General features: G+C 38.9%; 1 protein-coding gene across 2 annotated transcripts in view; it reads right to left on the bottom strand.

The window, feature by feature from the left end:
• The window catches only part of NFKB1 (nuclear factor kappa B subunit 1), a 113,800-nt gene that overhangs the window by 73,381 nt on the left and 23,727 nt on the right, over positions 1-16,692 (bottom strand). The window contains exons 3-5 of one of the 2 annotated variants that reach the window (XM_087434649.1): positions 14,068-14,143; positions 9,460-9,500; positions 4,774-4,872 (exon numbers count right to left, since the gene is read on the bottom strand). In XM_087434649.1, coding sequence (XP_087290775.1) covers positions 4,774-4,872; positions 9,460-9,500; positions 14,068-14,143 — 216 coding nt within the window. The remainder of the gene's footprint in view (positions 1-4,773; positions 4,873-9,459; positions 9,501-14,067; positions 14,144-16,692) is intronic. The other variant, XM_087434648.1, reaches the window with a different exon arrangement.

The raw sequence follows: 16,692 nt of genomic DNA, 5'->3' as shown, positions 1-16,692 counted from the left end.
GATGATAAAGAGGAATCAATAGGACCAAAGTGAATACGAATCTTCAATGGAGCCCAGTTTTAACTCTTATTTGCCCTGAAAAGAAGCCATCACGTATAAAAGAAAATTTCGGTTGAAGCCAGTAAAAATTAACCTTTTTGAAAATGCCAGTATTTATGGAAGCATACTTTTGCAGTAAAAATATTAAAACATATCAGAGAAGGAAAGTTCAGAATAGTGGTTTACCTATGAAGAAGAAGGAAAAAGTGATGGATGGGTGGGGCTTCAGCTGTAATTATGTTTTATTTTAGAAAGATCAAGAGAGAGAGAGAGCGAGTGAGAGAGAAAGAAATCAGAAGGGAATACGGTAAAATTTTACTGTTTACTAAATCTAGGTGGTGGTATATAGTGTCTGTTCTATCAATTTTTAAACGTTCTGTATGCTTGAAATATTTTATCATTAAAACAATTTTTTAAAAACAATGTGAGGACTCACACAGCAAGACTCTAGAAAGCTAAACGGGATTCTTTGATGTGAAAGAAACCTGCAGAGCACCAGAAGGTCCAGTAGCCTGAGTTCTAGAAATAATCTCAACATGCTGAGAGAGTATCTAGCCCCAGCCTACACCCAGCTTATCTGAAATAGAGTTTTAAGCCCGGGACAAAATTCCAGTAGAGACAGGAGGATTAGGGTAGACTCCTAGCATCGGTTTTAAAACGATTTAACTTGATACCATATTTGGACAATCAGCAAGAGAGTAACCCAAGCAGGTTATGTTTACATGCTCTATAGTACAGCTCGGGGTCTGCAGTCCCAAACCACAGCTGGCCCCATCAGCTTTCGGGTTGGCCCTGACCCTCTGCTGCTGCCTGCAAGTGACTGAGTGCATGCTGAACCACCAGCCTTGCAGGGGCCTCTCAAGGGAGTGGTGTGCCCTCACAGGGGCAGGATGCCGAGAGAGGGAGTCAGGCTAGAGGGGAAGAAAAGGCAGAGCCTGTAACATTCTATTGTTAAGCCTGAACAAATGTACTTTCATAAATAGGCAGCATATATAAATCACGGAAATATCATTTCTTTGCAGTAAATGTGAATACCTTCCCTGCGAAGTTCCTACGGGAACTGATTCTGGGATAAGTGTAGGGCATTCTCATTTGTACCTCCCTCCACCAGAAGAGAGGATGAGGACCCTTCCACAGATGCTCCCACTGCTCACAAACAGCTGCTTTGCAAGTTCACAGCCTGGACTGAACCCGTCTTCACTTTCACTTTCTCTTCTGCAACAGTTTATAACTGAGAGCCAACAGAACTCCCACGTTAACTTTTAGATATGCAGTTATCATAGAATATGGAATGTTTAAGATATGTTTTTTCTTCTCTTTTCTATGTTTCTCCTTAACAGCCAGGTATGCTAGCTCAGAGATTCTAGAAGAAATTATACAGTCACTATGATCATCATCTTGAAAATAAGTATCTATTAATAATCAAGAAACATACAATATGTTTGCAAAGTAACATACTTAGGCAATTCCATATAACCTATGTGCTACAGCTTCATAGTAGAAAAGTATGCAAAGGAGAACGGTTAAGGTCGATTTGACACTGCATCTAGATCAGTGGTTCTGAAGCAGGGTGATTTTGTCCCCCAGGGGACATCCGGCAACGTCTGGAGACATTTTTGGTTGTTACAACTGTAGGGATGCTATTGGCATCTAGTGGGTAGAAGCCAAGGATGCTGCTGAATATCCTACAATGCACTGGGAAGCCCTCCACAACAAAGAGTTCTCCGGTCCCAAATGTTAGCAGTGCCGTTTGAGAAACCCTGATCTAGCTCTATCCGTTCCACTGCTTCCCTACAGCCTCATGTGGAGCGGGCCCCTAGTTAACTACTGCAGAAAAGACATGTACACTTGCAAAGATCCTCACAGACACTGAGAGCAGTTCTTTCCTCCGCCTAAGTGCTACAGGGAAAAGGGACTTAGATCCCTTCGTAAACTGAAAGGTCACCCTCAGCTATCCATTATGAAAAGTGATATTGGGAGAAGAGCTCTGGAAAAAATACCTCATGGTTGTCTCTTTCTCTCCCTCCTCCCCATCCTTCTGATTAAAAGCTTCTAAGACAAATAAAATTACTTCCTTTAACTATTATGAACAGCACAGCCATTTAAACTCTCAGTCAACGATGACAGGCTAAGAGAACAATGACAGGTTATAATAGATTCTCTAAACTGTTCTTCCCATTCTTACAACTGGATTAAATGCTTAATAAATATATATTGAATTAATGAATAAAAAATAAATGATTGGGTGAAATAATGAAGCTGCAGCTGAAGTTTAATAATGACCAATCTTACCCGTTTATATTTTGACTTCCTTCATTATTAGTTGTTTATATATCTACATTTCCCACTAAGTATTAAACTCCTTGATATAGAAACTATGATCCAACAAGAACATCTAATGTCCATTAGGTTGTTTTATTTCTAAATTATTTTGTAAATGTGAGGCAGCAACCACTACATGAGAAGGATGTATGAAGACTGAGCATAAATGGATATATAAAGTTTGTTATCAAGTAATAAATTTATAACAAAGTTAATGCCATGTATTTTTCAGTATCAAGAACTGTTCCTTACCCACAAAAGACTGGAGCAATAGAAGTAAACAGTGCATGAAAATACCATAATTTATATTTTTTGGACAGAGCCACTCTAGAAAAAACTCCCAGTTTTTCTCTTAATGTTAATTCTTCAGTAGTTATAATCAGTGTCAATGCTGATAGCATCTATCTTTCAATTATCCTTATCACAAGCAGACACACATAAACACAGACAATATTTATATACACGACACACAGACACGTCTATTTAAAAGATAAGTGCTGGATCTGACTCCCTAATATCGGAGGACCCTTTGCCCCCTGAGCCTCTCTCCCCCTTGTTTTCCATGTGCCCTATTTCATCACTGTCCTCCCAAGTCCTGTCCCCTGTGTCCCCGCCCCCAGCATACATTCCACATGAGAGCTCAATGAGCAACAGTCTGTGGTAGGATCAACAGCTACCAGGCCTGGGAGAAAGGCACGTCCACTCCTCCCTCTGAGTCTCAGGTTTCTCCCAGGTAGTATACTTTTTCCTACCAGGGTTGTTATGAGGATTAAAAGAGATAAGGTATGTAAAGTACTTGACAGATCTTGGGTGTTTAATAAGTGCTAACTCCTCTTTACTGCTGCTCCTTTTTCCTCATCCAGATTCTGAAGGACTTGAGACCATAAGACTCTGGTCTCCCTCTGTGGGCTAAACGCATCCTATTTTCTCTGCCTAATGACCTTTCACAGGAAAACACCTCTCATTCTACACGAGAGCCAGGAGACTTAAAATGCAAATATGATTGGTAGCACCGATACTGTACACTACGGGTGAGTTTCACTCAGAAAGTAAGGAATAACATCACAGCATTTTGTCTTTTGTTTGGGAACAGGGATAAGAAGTTAGAAAAGCCTAGGTCTAGAAGAGGACACAAGGAAGAGGAGGAAACAGCATGCAAGGCTGGCGAAGCCAAAGACAAATCTCCTTGACGTCATGCTTTTACTGGGAGTCTGTCCTGCTGCCCTCACCCATTCACGGAAACAAACCAACAACAAGACTTAGAATAAAAGGACGTCATGTCCTGAGGGCCACACACACCTTAGTGAGGACTGAGTTGATAACCTTCTGCCAAAGCCTTGAATTATTGGATAAATAAAAATTTCTATAAATGATGAAACTACAGTTGTCGACTAGCTCTTCCACAAAACTATTATCAATCAGTCTATGAAACATGATGCCATATTACGAAAATAAAAAACTCAAATTAACTCGAGAAAGATATTCTCAATTAAATTAACAAACAGATGTGTAAAAGGCTCAACCAAGCACACCACAGGCATGTCATGAGGCAGGGCATTCCAAGGACAGCCACATGTGGCAACATTTGCTCAGGCACAGGGCCTATAGTACGTGCAGGCTCGCTGCAGAATGCTTACATATATTTTCTCATTTCATCTCTAAGGAATCCTATGAAGTATAGACTTTTAACATTTCTGCCCTTAACATATGGGAGTACTGAGGTTTAGAAGTGCTGGATAACCTAGTCAAAGCACACAGCTAGCAACAGTCTGGATGTGAAGTCACAATCTTAAATGTTATGCTATGTAATCCATACACTCAAGTCATCTGTTTGATTTTCCCTAAATCTCCAAAGAGCTGATGTCAAGCACTTCTTTCAAAGACTTACTAAAGTTTCAGAAAGTATACAATTAAAATAACTTTACGGGGCTGGTCCAGTGGCACAGCGGTTAAGTGCGCGCACTCCACTGTGGCAGCCCAGGGTTCAGATCCCAGGTGCGCACCAACGCACCGCTTGTCAAGCTATGCTGTAGCAGCGTCCCATATAAAGAGGAAGATGGGCACAGATGTTAGCCCAGGGCCAATCTTCCTCAGCAAAAAGAGGAGGATTGACGACAGATGTAGCTCAGGGCTGATCTTCCTCACAAAAAAAAAAAAAAACTTTACGATGATCAAGAAAGAGTAAAAGTTTGTTAATGTTGAAATAATGTCTACTAAATGGAAATATTAACAGAGTTTTAAAATCTGTCACTTGTATTCCTAAGGACAAATTTCTAGGTAAAAATTATAATTTTTACCACGTGAACACTTCGGCTTAGGAACAAAGGCAAATTGTATCCATTTAAAGTACTCCTTTCTCTTGCTCCTGGGAAATCAAATCTTCCAAATTCACAGAGGACACCACCAACTTACTTTGACCTGAGGGTAGGACTTCTTGTTCTTTTCACTGGACGCACCGGGGAGTCCACCATGGGATGGACCTTCACAGACATAACGGAAACGAAATCCTCTCTGCAAAGGTGAACAGAGCCAAGACTTGAGAAATACTCATTAAAAATTATAAGGGCAAAGTTATATACAAATTTTTAATTCTTGTATTAGATAAGAAAGGAAAAATACAAGGAACTGTGAAAGAGGGCTCTGTAAATGAGAACCACTTTTCCCATAATCTTACTATGAACCTTGACATTAACTGATATTTATGTACTGAACTGTGGCTTAAAAGCCAGGTCCCACCCTGTATATCCTCTCCTGCTGTGCGTATGTGGAGAGCAACCTGCTACAGCTTGTCTGAATCAGAGCTTCCTCATCTCAAATTGCTGCTGCCAAGCACTAACTTGGCCATATTACTCAAAGCTATGCTTCTTTGACTGTTAAAGGAACTCCTTTATCTACGCTGGTTACAGTTGGTTCAGGGGGGAATACAGAGACGTCTTGTTAAATACATCGAGTCAGTGTTGTAGAATATACCTTACGCTAGATTCTGCATCTGGCCCGCTTCTCTCAACAGTTCAGAAGATAAGTTTATGATTACTGATATTATCAAGCTCTGGTTTGATATATTAACTGAACTGAATGAATCCAAAACCCTTTAAATATTATTAACTCAAGAATTTTACAGATGTAGTAAATGAATGAAGAGTTAGCGGGAAGTCTTTGCTATGTGAACTACTGTGGGCTGGTAAACATCTAAGATGCGTGTTTTTTTATCTATACAAATGAGAAGATGAGACTAGACTATCTTAAGGTCTATTCCAGTTCTAACATTTTATGATTTACAAGGCTAATAATTATAATCGTGCATATTTGTATACAAAGAATAAAACAAGGACAATTATGAGAATGGGTCTTATCATCATATTAAGGGAACTTGCAGTGTATTTCTTGAAAGATGCAACTTTATAATGATGCCAATCAATTTGTGGTAGTGTTAGTAGTTTATAATTATACACTCACTTAACTGGACTTTTTCTTTTTAAAAGTCACCCTTTGGTGAAAAGAAAATGTTAATATACTTGAAGGAACATCCTCACCTTTCCCTTATTTTTACTGTGGGACTCACTTCAGATGAACTATGCTGGATCACCAGGCTGCCCAGAGCTCCGCACCCCATGACTCGCTGGTGGGGCTTCTACCTTGCACACTCATAACAACAGCAAAGCCCAGCAACCACAAAGGTTTTAACAACTTTGAGCTCATGGACCAAAGCAAAATTTTCGCCCTCCTTAGATTGCAGTACATTTCATTACGCCTTGTGTAGGGTCTTGCAAAACAGTCTCTGAGTGGCCCGGGAGCCCTGAACTAATGTAAATCTCTGGTAAGCATCTGGAAGTGTCCCAATATTCTGAGAACTTTCTGATTTCCAGACAGGATCAGTCCTACAGCAAATTTCATGGAAGCAGGAAAGCCTGCAATAAAGTCTCTAGTGTAGGAAAGTTCCTCAAGCCACACACGGTCGAGAGTGTCTGATCAACTCGTCCACGTGGGACCTAACACAACTCTTCGTGCAGCTCCTCAGGAGCCTCCAAACCTAAGTGTCAGGGGGGAAGCGTTCTGAGGCGAGGTCAGTCATTCAGGGGCAACTCTTCTGTTTTGCTCCTCTCAAAATTCAAACTAAAAAATAAAATTACAAATTCAACCCCGTACCTTTTGTAGACAAAGGACGCTGGCTTATTTTTAAGAATTAAATAAAATTTCTAGGGCCGGCCCCATGGCTTAGCGGTTAAGTGCGTGCACTCCGCTACTGGCAGCCCGGGCTCGGATCCCAGGCGCGCACCGACGCACCGCTTCTCCGGCCATGCTGAGGCTCTGTCCCACATACAGCAACTAGAAGGATGTGCAGCTATGATATACAACTATCTACTGGGGCTTTGGGGAGAAAAAAAAGGAGGAGGATTGGCAATAGATGTTAGCTCAGAGCCGGTCTTCCTCAGCAAAAAGAGGAGGATTAGCACGGATGTTAGCTCAGGGCTGATCTTCCTCACAAAAAAAAAAAAAAGAAGAAGAAGAAGAAGAAAGAACATACATTAAAAAAAATAATAATAAACAAATAAATAAATAAAATTTCTAAAAGCATGAAAAGCAACAGCATGTGCAACAGTTAGCCTCCAGAATTAGCTAACCATAAAGACAGAGACTTACTTGACTGCTAACCAATTTAAATACAACTTCAGTTTTTAAACGGTATGAGATAATTAGCACTGAATAATATGCAACAGAACTGGATATTGTAAAGATTAGTAGTTTACGCTATGACTCATCTCTGTCAGAGCTGGGGAAAATTGTGGCAGGAACGTTTTTCTAACTTTTATTTTAAAAAATTTAATATAGTAATTCATTATCTTTAATCACAAAATTCCCTTAGAACAGTCAGAGAAATATATCCACGTACACTTTTATATCTAATGCGAAGTGATGTCAAATGGAACATGAGTGAACAGACAAGTCTAAATAGCTTGCCTATAGTTTGAAAAACAATAGATATTACTCATGGTTGCATAAGAGTATCTACACTTCTATGCAAAGAAATTTTTAACCTGAGGATGAAAACTCATTACTATTTTTTTCAGGAAGATAGGATGTCTTCAAATACATAGTGTGGATGTGTTTCTGATTCTAAATTTTTGAGATTAAAGGTATGCCAATCCACAGCCATTCATCTCAGTAACTCCATTTGCTTAAAATGAGTCATCAACCTCAAAGGCAAGGCTGCATCCATCCGGTCAGAAAGTCTGACTTAAATACAACTTTCTTACTTTCACTGGAGTCAGACATCAAAATAACATCAGTTTGGTAAACAAACACATTGTTTTACTCAGATGAGCTTTTACACACCCACACACAGTAAATTAAATTTTGAATTTTGCAACTACATAACCCTTCAGGTAAATCATAAATGTCAATTTTTCCTTATGACTGTTGGACCCATAATAAGGAATTGCATTTAAAATTTATACTGTAGTGCTGTGCTTCTGAAAATGAATATTTGAAAAACATGCTTTGCTTGGTATGCAGACAAATAAATTTGAGTTTATTTCTCAGTTTCATGGATTACCCAGATCTTAAAAGCTAGAAAATTTTCCAGGAAGCCAGACCACTGCATAGAATTTTAGGGGATAAACCTCCAATGCGAGGGTCTTTGAGGGAACTGGTACCTCCTGTGAGAAGTCACTGCTACAGAACTGGACATAAGCACAGGAAAGTCATGTTGGCAGCCTGCAGAGACAGGGTGTGCCACCTGCAAGCATCCAGAACAATGCCCTGAAATCTCGTGGTATTCCTGTCCCCACATCACAAACTTTTATCTAGGTTCAACCTTATAAGGATAGTCTATTTGGTCATAGTTATGATATTTACATCCTTTAAAGATTTTATTTATTCATTTTTTCCCCCCAAAGCCCCAGTAGATAGTTGTATGTCATAGGTTCACATCCTTCTAGTTGCTGTACGTGGGACTCGGCCCCGGGTTGGTCGGAGAAGTGGTGCCTTGGGGCGCGCCCGGGATCCGAACCCGGGCCGCCAGCATCAGAGCGCGCGCACCCAACCGCCAAGCCACGGAGCCGGCCCATTACATCCTTTAAATGTCAGCCAAACCCAAATACATATATAACGCCATGAGTATAGTAACTACTATAACCACTTTATTTAAGTTCTTGACCTAATTATCATTTGTTATATGTTACACAATGCAAGAGTGTTACACTCACTCACCTGAGCTACTAAAAACATTTAGGAAAGGTACTGGGTAACATAACTGCGAGAGAGCAGGTATACACATACTCAGTCGCACACCTTTTGGCAAGCACGTCCATTCAGAGACTCACTGATCTTGTCCTCACTCTGTGGAGGACTACACCATTACTTCCGTTTAGGCAGACATTACGGATTAACTTCCTCTTTCATAGCACTCGTCCCATCCAATTTCCAATAAACATTTATCCACAGAGTTGGGGCATGGTGAGGAGGCCATTTCAATTCCCAGGCATCCTCTACAGAATCTAGTGATAAGAGGAAGGTCTGATAAAATAAAATGCTCCCCTCCTGACTCCAAAGAGCCCGAGTCTAAAGCTAACACCAGAGGGAAGAGAACACAACTGTCCATTCCAACACTTCATCTACCTCCCACTGGTACTTTTAGAATCTCAGGGTACAAGTTGCAAAGACAAAACAAAAAAGGCTGGGGCGACTAAAGGAAGGAGGGAGGCTAAGCAGTGCTGCACGTGCATGGACGTAACTCAATGTATGCGAACTGCATGTCTGTGTACTTCCACAGGAAATGACAACTAAATGGAGATAGCTTATGCCTTTCCCAGCAGTGGCTGGTAAGCAGAGTTGGTAGAGACAGTGGGATACCAAGGATCCATAATAAATGAAGTTTTACAGAACTACGCACTAAGGATCAAGACAGTTTGAAGAACGACCAAGAGAAATGTAAAATGGACAAATAAAGTTGTTACATAATTTGGCAGGTTGTCCATCTTCTAGGTAAGCTACTTCTTTCATAAAATTCAATTACTACTATTCAGTGCTTGAGATATTATTATTAGACTTATGGATCTAACATTTAAAGACAAAGTCCCATCCCTTTAATCTTCTTACCTGTTTGGGTTGCTCTAATATTTGAAGGTATGGGCCATCTGCTAAAAAACAAAACAATAAACAGAAACTATGAGACCTCTCAAATTTGTTATAAAATATAAAGCAAGTAAAAAACTGAAATTATGTTTTTTTTAATATTTTTTTTATAATTTTATAATTTTATTTATTTATTTTTCCCCCAAAGCCCCAGTAGATAGTTGTATGTCATAGCTGCACATCCTTCTAGTTGCTTGTTTTTAAATAGAGGTTTCAATTACATTTTTCAGCTAAAATTCCACACGGATATAATTCATCTTCCTTGTTTGAATACTAAATTTATCCTTATTTTAACAACAGTTTTACACCTGTAGAGAACTACAATAAATAAACTTTTGTTGAATGGTGATGGCACATTGCACAGTCCAACAAAAGGCATGATGTCTGGCAAGGATTAAGATGTCAACAGCCGGGCCGGCCCCATGGCTTAGTGGTTAAGTGCGCGCACTCCGCTACTGGAAGCCCGGGTGCGCACCGTCGCACTGCTTCTCCAGTCATGCTGAGGCCAAGTCCCACATACAGCAACTAGAAGGATGTGCAACTATGACATACAACTATCTACTGGGGCTTTGGGGGAAAAAAAAGGAGGAGGATTGGCAATAGATGTTAGCTCAGAGCTGGTCTTCCTCAGCAAAAAGAGGAGGATTAGCATGGATGTTAGCTCAGGGCTGATCTTCCTCACAAAAAAAAAAAAAAGATGTCAACAGCCTTCACAATCTTGTCTACTAACAGAGCATTTTTATTTATTTATTTTGCTGGGAAAGATTTGCCTTGAGCTACCATCTGTTGCCAGTCTTCTTCTTCTCTTGTTTTTTTCCCTCCCCAAAGCCCCAGTACATAGTTGTACACTCTAGTTGCAAGTCCTTCTAGTTCTTCTACGTGAGCCACTGCCACAGCATGGCAACTGACAGACAGGTGGTGTGATTCTGCACCCAGGAAACGAACCCGGGCTGCCGAAGTGGAGCATGCCAAACTTTAACTGCTAGGCCATCAGGGCTGGCTTAACAAAGCATTTTTAAAATGACACAAATACCAATAAAAAACACCAACCACTTCCTGGGCACTATGACATCTTCTTTCGCCTTCACATCATTAGACACCGACCTCCATTCCTCAAAGAGAATGTGCTTAATGTGAAATTACAAGGGACTGAGCTAGCGCCTACATGTGTGAAATACACAGATATTGATCTCAGGCTGTCTACTTTTCCTTACACTAAGTTTTCGGTTCCTTTCTCTCACTTGAGTCCATAAGTCCTGCCTTCAATTCCCTAACTGGCTAGCTTGTTCCCCCTCCCTCCCAAATTTAATTTGGTCTATCAGACACAGTGGACTTTTCTTATTAACCCATAGCTTTTGATGTTTGTAAACAGTTTGTGAATATTGGGCTCTGATATAAACTCTGTTCTAAAACAGCACAAGCATTTTATAAAATCCTGAAAATAATTTAATTAAAGATAGGTGCATGCCAATTAATTAATATAAAAACATAAAGAAAACTAGAAGCTTAATCCATATACCCTGACTACATCTGACTTTGGAAATTCAAAGGAAAATCAGAACCTCTGACAGCATAAATACAAATTTGTTCAACATGAGACAGTCCCTAAGCTCCCCGGCTGGTTTTCTGTCCACAGTGTAATAACCACAACTCTGCCAATAAATAAAGGCATAGGTGTCGTTTCTCCCTTGTTTGAACGTAAATTAAGATGTTTGGTACTAAAATAATTCTAGGAGAATACTTCTGTGTCCATTTCAATCTTCACTGTCCCTTAGCCAGAAGTTTAAGACCTATTATTTTAGATAAAGTTACAAAGAAGAGCTAAGCCTTCAGGCTGAAATTAAAAATAAACTATAACTTGAGAGAGAATTTATTTTTATCCTCTCAGAATTATGATGAATGAGGATAAGGCTAGAGGACTGGAGGAAACAAAGGTATAATTATTTCCTGTTATTATTCAAGAAATTTACAAGGAAGACAGTTGAAAAATGACTGAATTTGAAGCAAAACATACACAAGAAAGGAAAAATGGGTAGTGACTGACCAATGTACTATAATTTAGGTAAATTATCTTCTCTCGTCTGTATGAGATTCATCCCTGGAAATTTTTAACTACTTTTAGAAAAGAAATTGCAATTTAAAAATTCCAAAAAATGGCTAGAATTTAATTTTTTATAAGGAAATAAAACCAATTAGAAATAGAAATATTTTCACACTATTAGTATACGGCGTATAAGACAATGTAACAAATCTACTCATAAAAACATTCCCTCTAGAATGCTAAATGAACATATTAAGAGGAGAGGCCTCTAAGAAAGCAACATTGGGATGTCATGGAAAACACGTGGGAGCTGGGGCACTTTTATGTCACATAGAATGTAAATCTCTCACTATTATTAACTCTTCTAAAAATACTTGAAGTTTTGCATTTTTTTTTCTTTTTTGCTGTATGATTTAATTTCCTTTAAATATGTGAAATTCCAAGGTTTGGGACTTTTATTAGTGAGATAGGGCCATTTTTCTTTTTCAAGGAACACACTCAAAAGTTAAATCAACTAGAGAATTAGATTTGCTATGCACATATTTGTTTTAATGCCAATTTTCTTTTGGTTACTTTGTCATGAAGTGACATCCCACTACGTAGAAAAATTTAAATTACAGCGTAATGTTACAGACCTAACACTGCACCGTATCCCACGGAGTTTTCAACAAGTCACAGAACTACTAATGGTTTTAGATTTCAAGAAATATAGAAGACAAAAGTCTATATGAAAATTACGAGTTACTATTGGTTTACATAACCTCTCTACCTCTTTAAAATATGAATTAAACATCCACGCATCTTGGATTATAAAGATTGGACTATGCCACTGCAACAGAGAGGGAAAACTATAACAATAAAAATGATGCGGTAATAACTGGAAAATAAGATCTTGAGGTATAATTTTAAAAGTTCTTCTAATATTATGGCAAAATAACTTCTACAACATGAAGCTCTGACCACAGAATATTTACTGAGATGGTTCTTTTGATCATCTTATTTCTAGCTCCATAAACTTGATGAAACAAAAACATGAAGAAAGTGTCTGTCTTAGCATACTGTTTGGCATCTACAAGGCATTAAATGGAAATGTATATGTATGCTTCCTGAGAACAGAACCAAATTCTTATGTTTTCAATAAAGCACTAATACTAAGAAAAATACTTTGAACCCCAGAATAAAAGGTTCACAGGAAACGCAGAAGCTACCAAGACACTTACTTGTTCACGGGAAGCTGACCCAGAGCTCAAATTGGACAGCACTTCCCGAGATATCAGATAATGGTAGCCTAAAAACCAGGTTTTGTGGCAAAAAGAGAAAAAGACCTCAGCAATACAACTTCTGCTAGCGAAGGTGAAGCTATAGCAGATTTATTTTTTCCCTCCCATGAACTCCTAGAAATAATAGAGATAAAAATGCAGAAAAATATTCTGATCTAAAAAATGAAAAGTGCCAGAGTAACAACAATAATTTTAAATGAGAATGATACAAATTGCATAAAGTCTCTCAATGAGGACAAGCAAGTCCATGGTACACAGAACAGGTGATGTCCACTTCACTGATTACCAAGTTCTCTGTTTACATTCAACTTCCATCATTTACTCACACTGCTTCTGAACATCTGTGAAGTCTCGTGGTGCGAGGAACACGTAAAAAGAGCCATCACACCGAGCTCACACACAAAGCAATCAATAAAAAAAAGAGACTGAGTTGATTTTTTTAATCACTCATATGAGATTAACCAATTTGTGGATGGGGATAATTAATACAGTCATGTTAGAAGAAAGGATGATTATCATGACTTTTATCCAACTGATCAGAAGGTAAAGCTAAAAGCTTTTTTTTTTAATTATTTTTTTTTGTGAGGAGGACCAGCCCTGAGCTAACATCCAATGCCAATCCTCATCTTTTTTGCTGAGGAAGACTGGCCCTGGGCTAACATCCGTGCCCATCTTCCTCCACTTTATATGGGACGCCGCCACAGCATGGCTTAACAAGCGGTGTGTCAGTACGTGCCCGGGATCCGAACCGGCGAACTCCGCGCCACTGGGCCAGCCCCTAAAAGCTTTTTTAAAAAGATGATCTGTCTACTGAAATGGTTCTTCTGATTTCTGTACACTGCCTTGCACACGGGCTGGCACACAACAGGTGCTCAAATAAGTGTTTTTGGAATAGATCTAAGGAGTCGGGACTGCCTTCGTCCGGGACAAAGCAAACGGGAGTTAAAATGAACCCAAAAATACTAAGATTGGATGAAAAGGACAATCCTTACATTGAGTAAAGACATTCCTTCTGAGCTGTCCTAGCAGACATCAGCAACAGTTGTAAGTAATACAGTGGGTAATTGGGGTGAAACATTTTTGTGCAAATATATTTCAAGAAAGCATACTGAAAGATTGGTTTTTAAAACACAAATCAGCACTTCCCTTCAAGGTACGTCACTGACTTTCTAAAAGAGACTATTAGCAAACCCTGAATTTAAAAACAGCGAAAGCAAAACCACAGGGCAAAGGGATGAGGCGTCTTCTTACCTGTCGGTAGTGGCATCTCTTGTTGAAATAATTCTGGATTAAATATTGTATGATTCAAAGAATCCAAATGAAACATCTGTAAAAAAGAAAATTTCAATCATTATTTTTCCAACACTGTATTAAAAATTTGAAGTTGGAACACCTAACACTTAATTACAGGAGCGAAAACTACAGCCAAAAACAAAAATCTGAAAATATTTCAAATCAGGATTTTGAAAATACCTTCATGAGACCAGCTAAGTTCTCATGTGTACGGCCCTTTTCACAGGCTCGGGCTGTTTACGTGACAAAGGGATGGAGAAGAATGACCACAGAGGCAAGGACCTGGTACAGCCTGCCTACCAGTCTATCTTCAGGGCCAGTGTATGTTGATCACACAGTGGATACTCAATAAACAATTGTTGAATGAATGATCTGAAGCCTGTCCTCTTTAGAAATAGAAGTATAAGAATATAATCCTAGAAATCTATATTTCTTTTATGATGGTAAATAAACCACTTCTCTAGCCATCTAACTTTCAAGGCCTGAAAGAATTAGACAGCAGCCCTAGAACGATTTACAGAGAAACTGAAAATATAACTTACAGACCAAGGAGCAGATAACTGAGCACTGAGTTCCCTCACGTTTTTTTTCCTACCTTTATTTACCTAACACAATGCAAAATACCTGGAATATAGTGGGTGTGGTAGGATGAATAATGGTTCCCCACAAGACACTGACATCCTAATCCCCAGAATCTGTGAATACTATCTCATACAGAAAAGGGATTTTGCAGATGTTCTTAAGGTAAAAATATGGAGATGGGAGATTATCTTGGATTACCCAGATGGGCCTGATAAGAGTGATGCAGGAGATCAAAGTGAACAGTAGGAGATGTGACAATGGAAGCAAGAGGTCAGAGTGATGGAAGGGGTCACAAGCCAAGGAATGTAGGTAGCCTCTAGAAGCTCAAAAAGGCAAGGTAATGAAAGCTTCCAGAAGGAGAGCAGCCCTGCCAACACCTTGACTTTAGACTTCTGACCTCCGGATTACAAGAGAATAAATTTGTGCTGTTTTAGGCTATCAAATTGGTGGTAATTTGTTACAGCACCAACAGAAAACTAATACAGTGGGCATGCAATATATTTTGATGGAATTATATTCTATCTTGATAAATTGCTAATAATTGCTAATCCCAAGAGAAAATTTTTCCTTCCACTTACTTTATCCAGGACTTTAAATTCATATTTCTGAGCTTGGTATTTGTTTCAAGCTAAATAAGTCATTTGTTTGAAATGTCTGTGGACAACACAGAAACCAATTATATTTCATTTTTTTATGATATGCTCATTATTAAGTGTGTTGGAGCCGCTATTTAAAAACAGTAACCAGTTTTACAGTCTACTCCTTTTCTTGGTTAGTATATTATTGGAAGTTCTTGAGTACCTAAGAACCTAGTATGCCTAGTTAAATCAAGAGTAACAAACACAGTGTTTAAATAAAGAAAACTCCACATACAGTTGTGAGGTATGCAAATTTTCAATTGAGGAACAATAAATGTGCTCCACTTCAATGCTTAGGAGTAAAGTTCAGCTACATTATTCATTGTTTGCTGAAAGGGAAATATAGGAATGAAAAAAACATGTTATTGTAAAAAGGGGCCCCACCTTACAGAAAGTATTCTCAGAGCAGAGAGTCTCAGAGTAAAAAGATGAACTAGCAGACAAAAACCTTTCCTCCGGTCCTGAAGGTGGCTGAAATGACTGGTTAGGGGCAAAAGCACAGATTTTAGGAGACAGACACACACCCTAACAGACAAAGAAGAGGGAAGCTGGGCGCTGCTGCAGCCTGCATTGTGTACTAGGTCAGGAGTAGGAAGCACATTCCAGAACACACTAAAACCCTGAGGACATCTCACTGAGGACATGCACACTTCATAAAACGTATACCATTAGGCTTGCGACAAGGAAAAAAAACACCAAAATTCAAGGACCTCTCCCCTCAAAAATGGAAACATCAGAACATGCCCCACCCCTGCTGATGATCACAAAAATGCCACGCAAGAAAAGCTTTCGAAATGAATGTTTTCAGCAGGTTCTACTCTTGTGTGGCATAAAGGACCATCTCTTGTTGATAAGATTTCCTGTACACAGACAGGAAAGCATGGTCTAAAACCAGGCAGAAACAACCCTAATGCTGGTTAGAGTTTGCCTTTAATTGTTAGAGATAGCATATTAAAAGCAAAAGGTAACACAGGTTTTTGATAATATGAGTAGCCAAACGTCTTTCACGCTGTAATCAAAGAAAATGTTCCTAGATTTATCCTATATCACCATTTTTACAATAAGATTCAAAAGAAGCATCTTAATATGAACAGCAATACATACTCATTCTTTCCAAATCAATCAGAACATTATCGAGAGTAATGAATGCTATATAAGTCTGTTTTATTTAGAGAAGCAATACTAGATCCCTTAAAAATATTTCACTCTTGGTTTTATCTTTCTGACCGATTCTAGCATGGGTAAATTTGGGAAATCCATTTTTTAGGTTTTTGCCCTAAAGATTAAGTGTGAAATGATTACAAATCTTGGACCAGGGTGTCCTGGTACCTAGCGTCCCCTCTCCTTGTCTAGCCTGGCAAAG

This window comes from Ceratotherium simum, chromosome 8 (genome assembly GCF_057802395.1).
Source record: "Ceratotherium simum simum isolate JZ-2026a chromosome 8, ASM5780239v1, whole genome shotgun sequence".
Lineage (NCBI taxonomy): Eukaryota > Metazoa > Chordata > Mammalia > Perissodactyla > Rhinocerotidae > Ceratotherium > Ceratotherium simum.
Note: the sequence above shows the minus strand (reverse complement) of the source record. Positions and strands in the feature narration are given on the sequence as shown.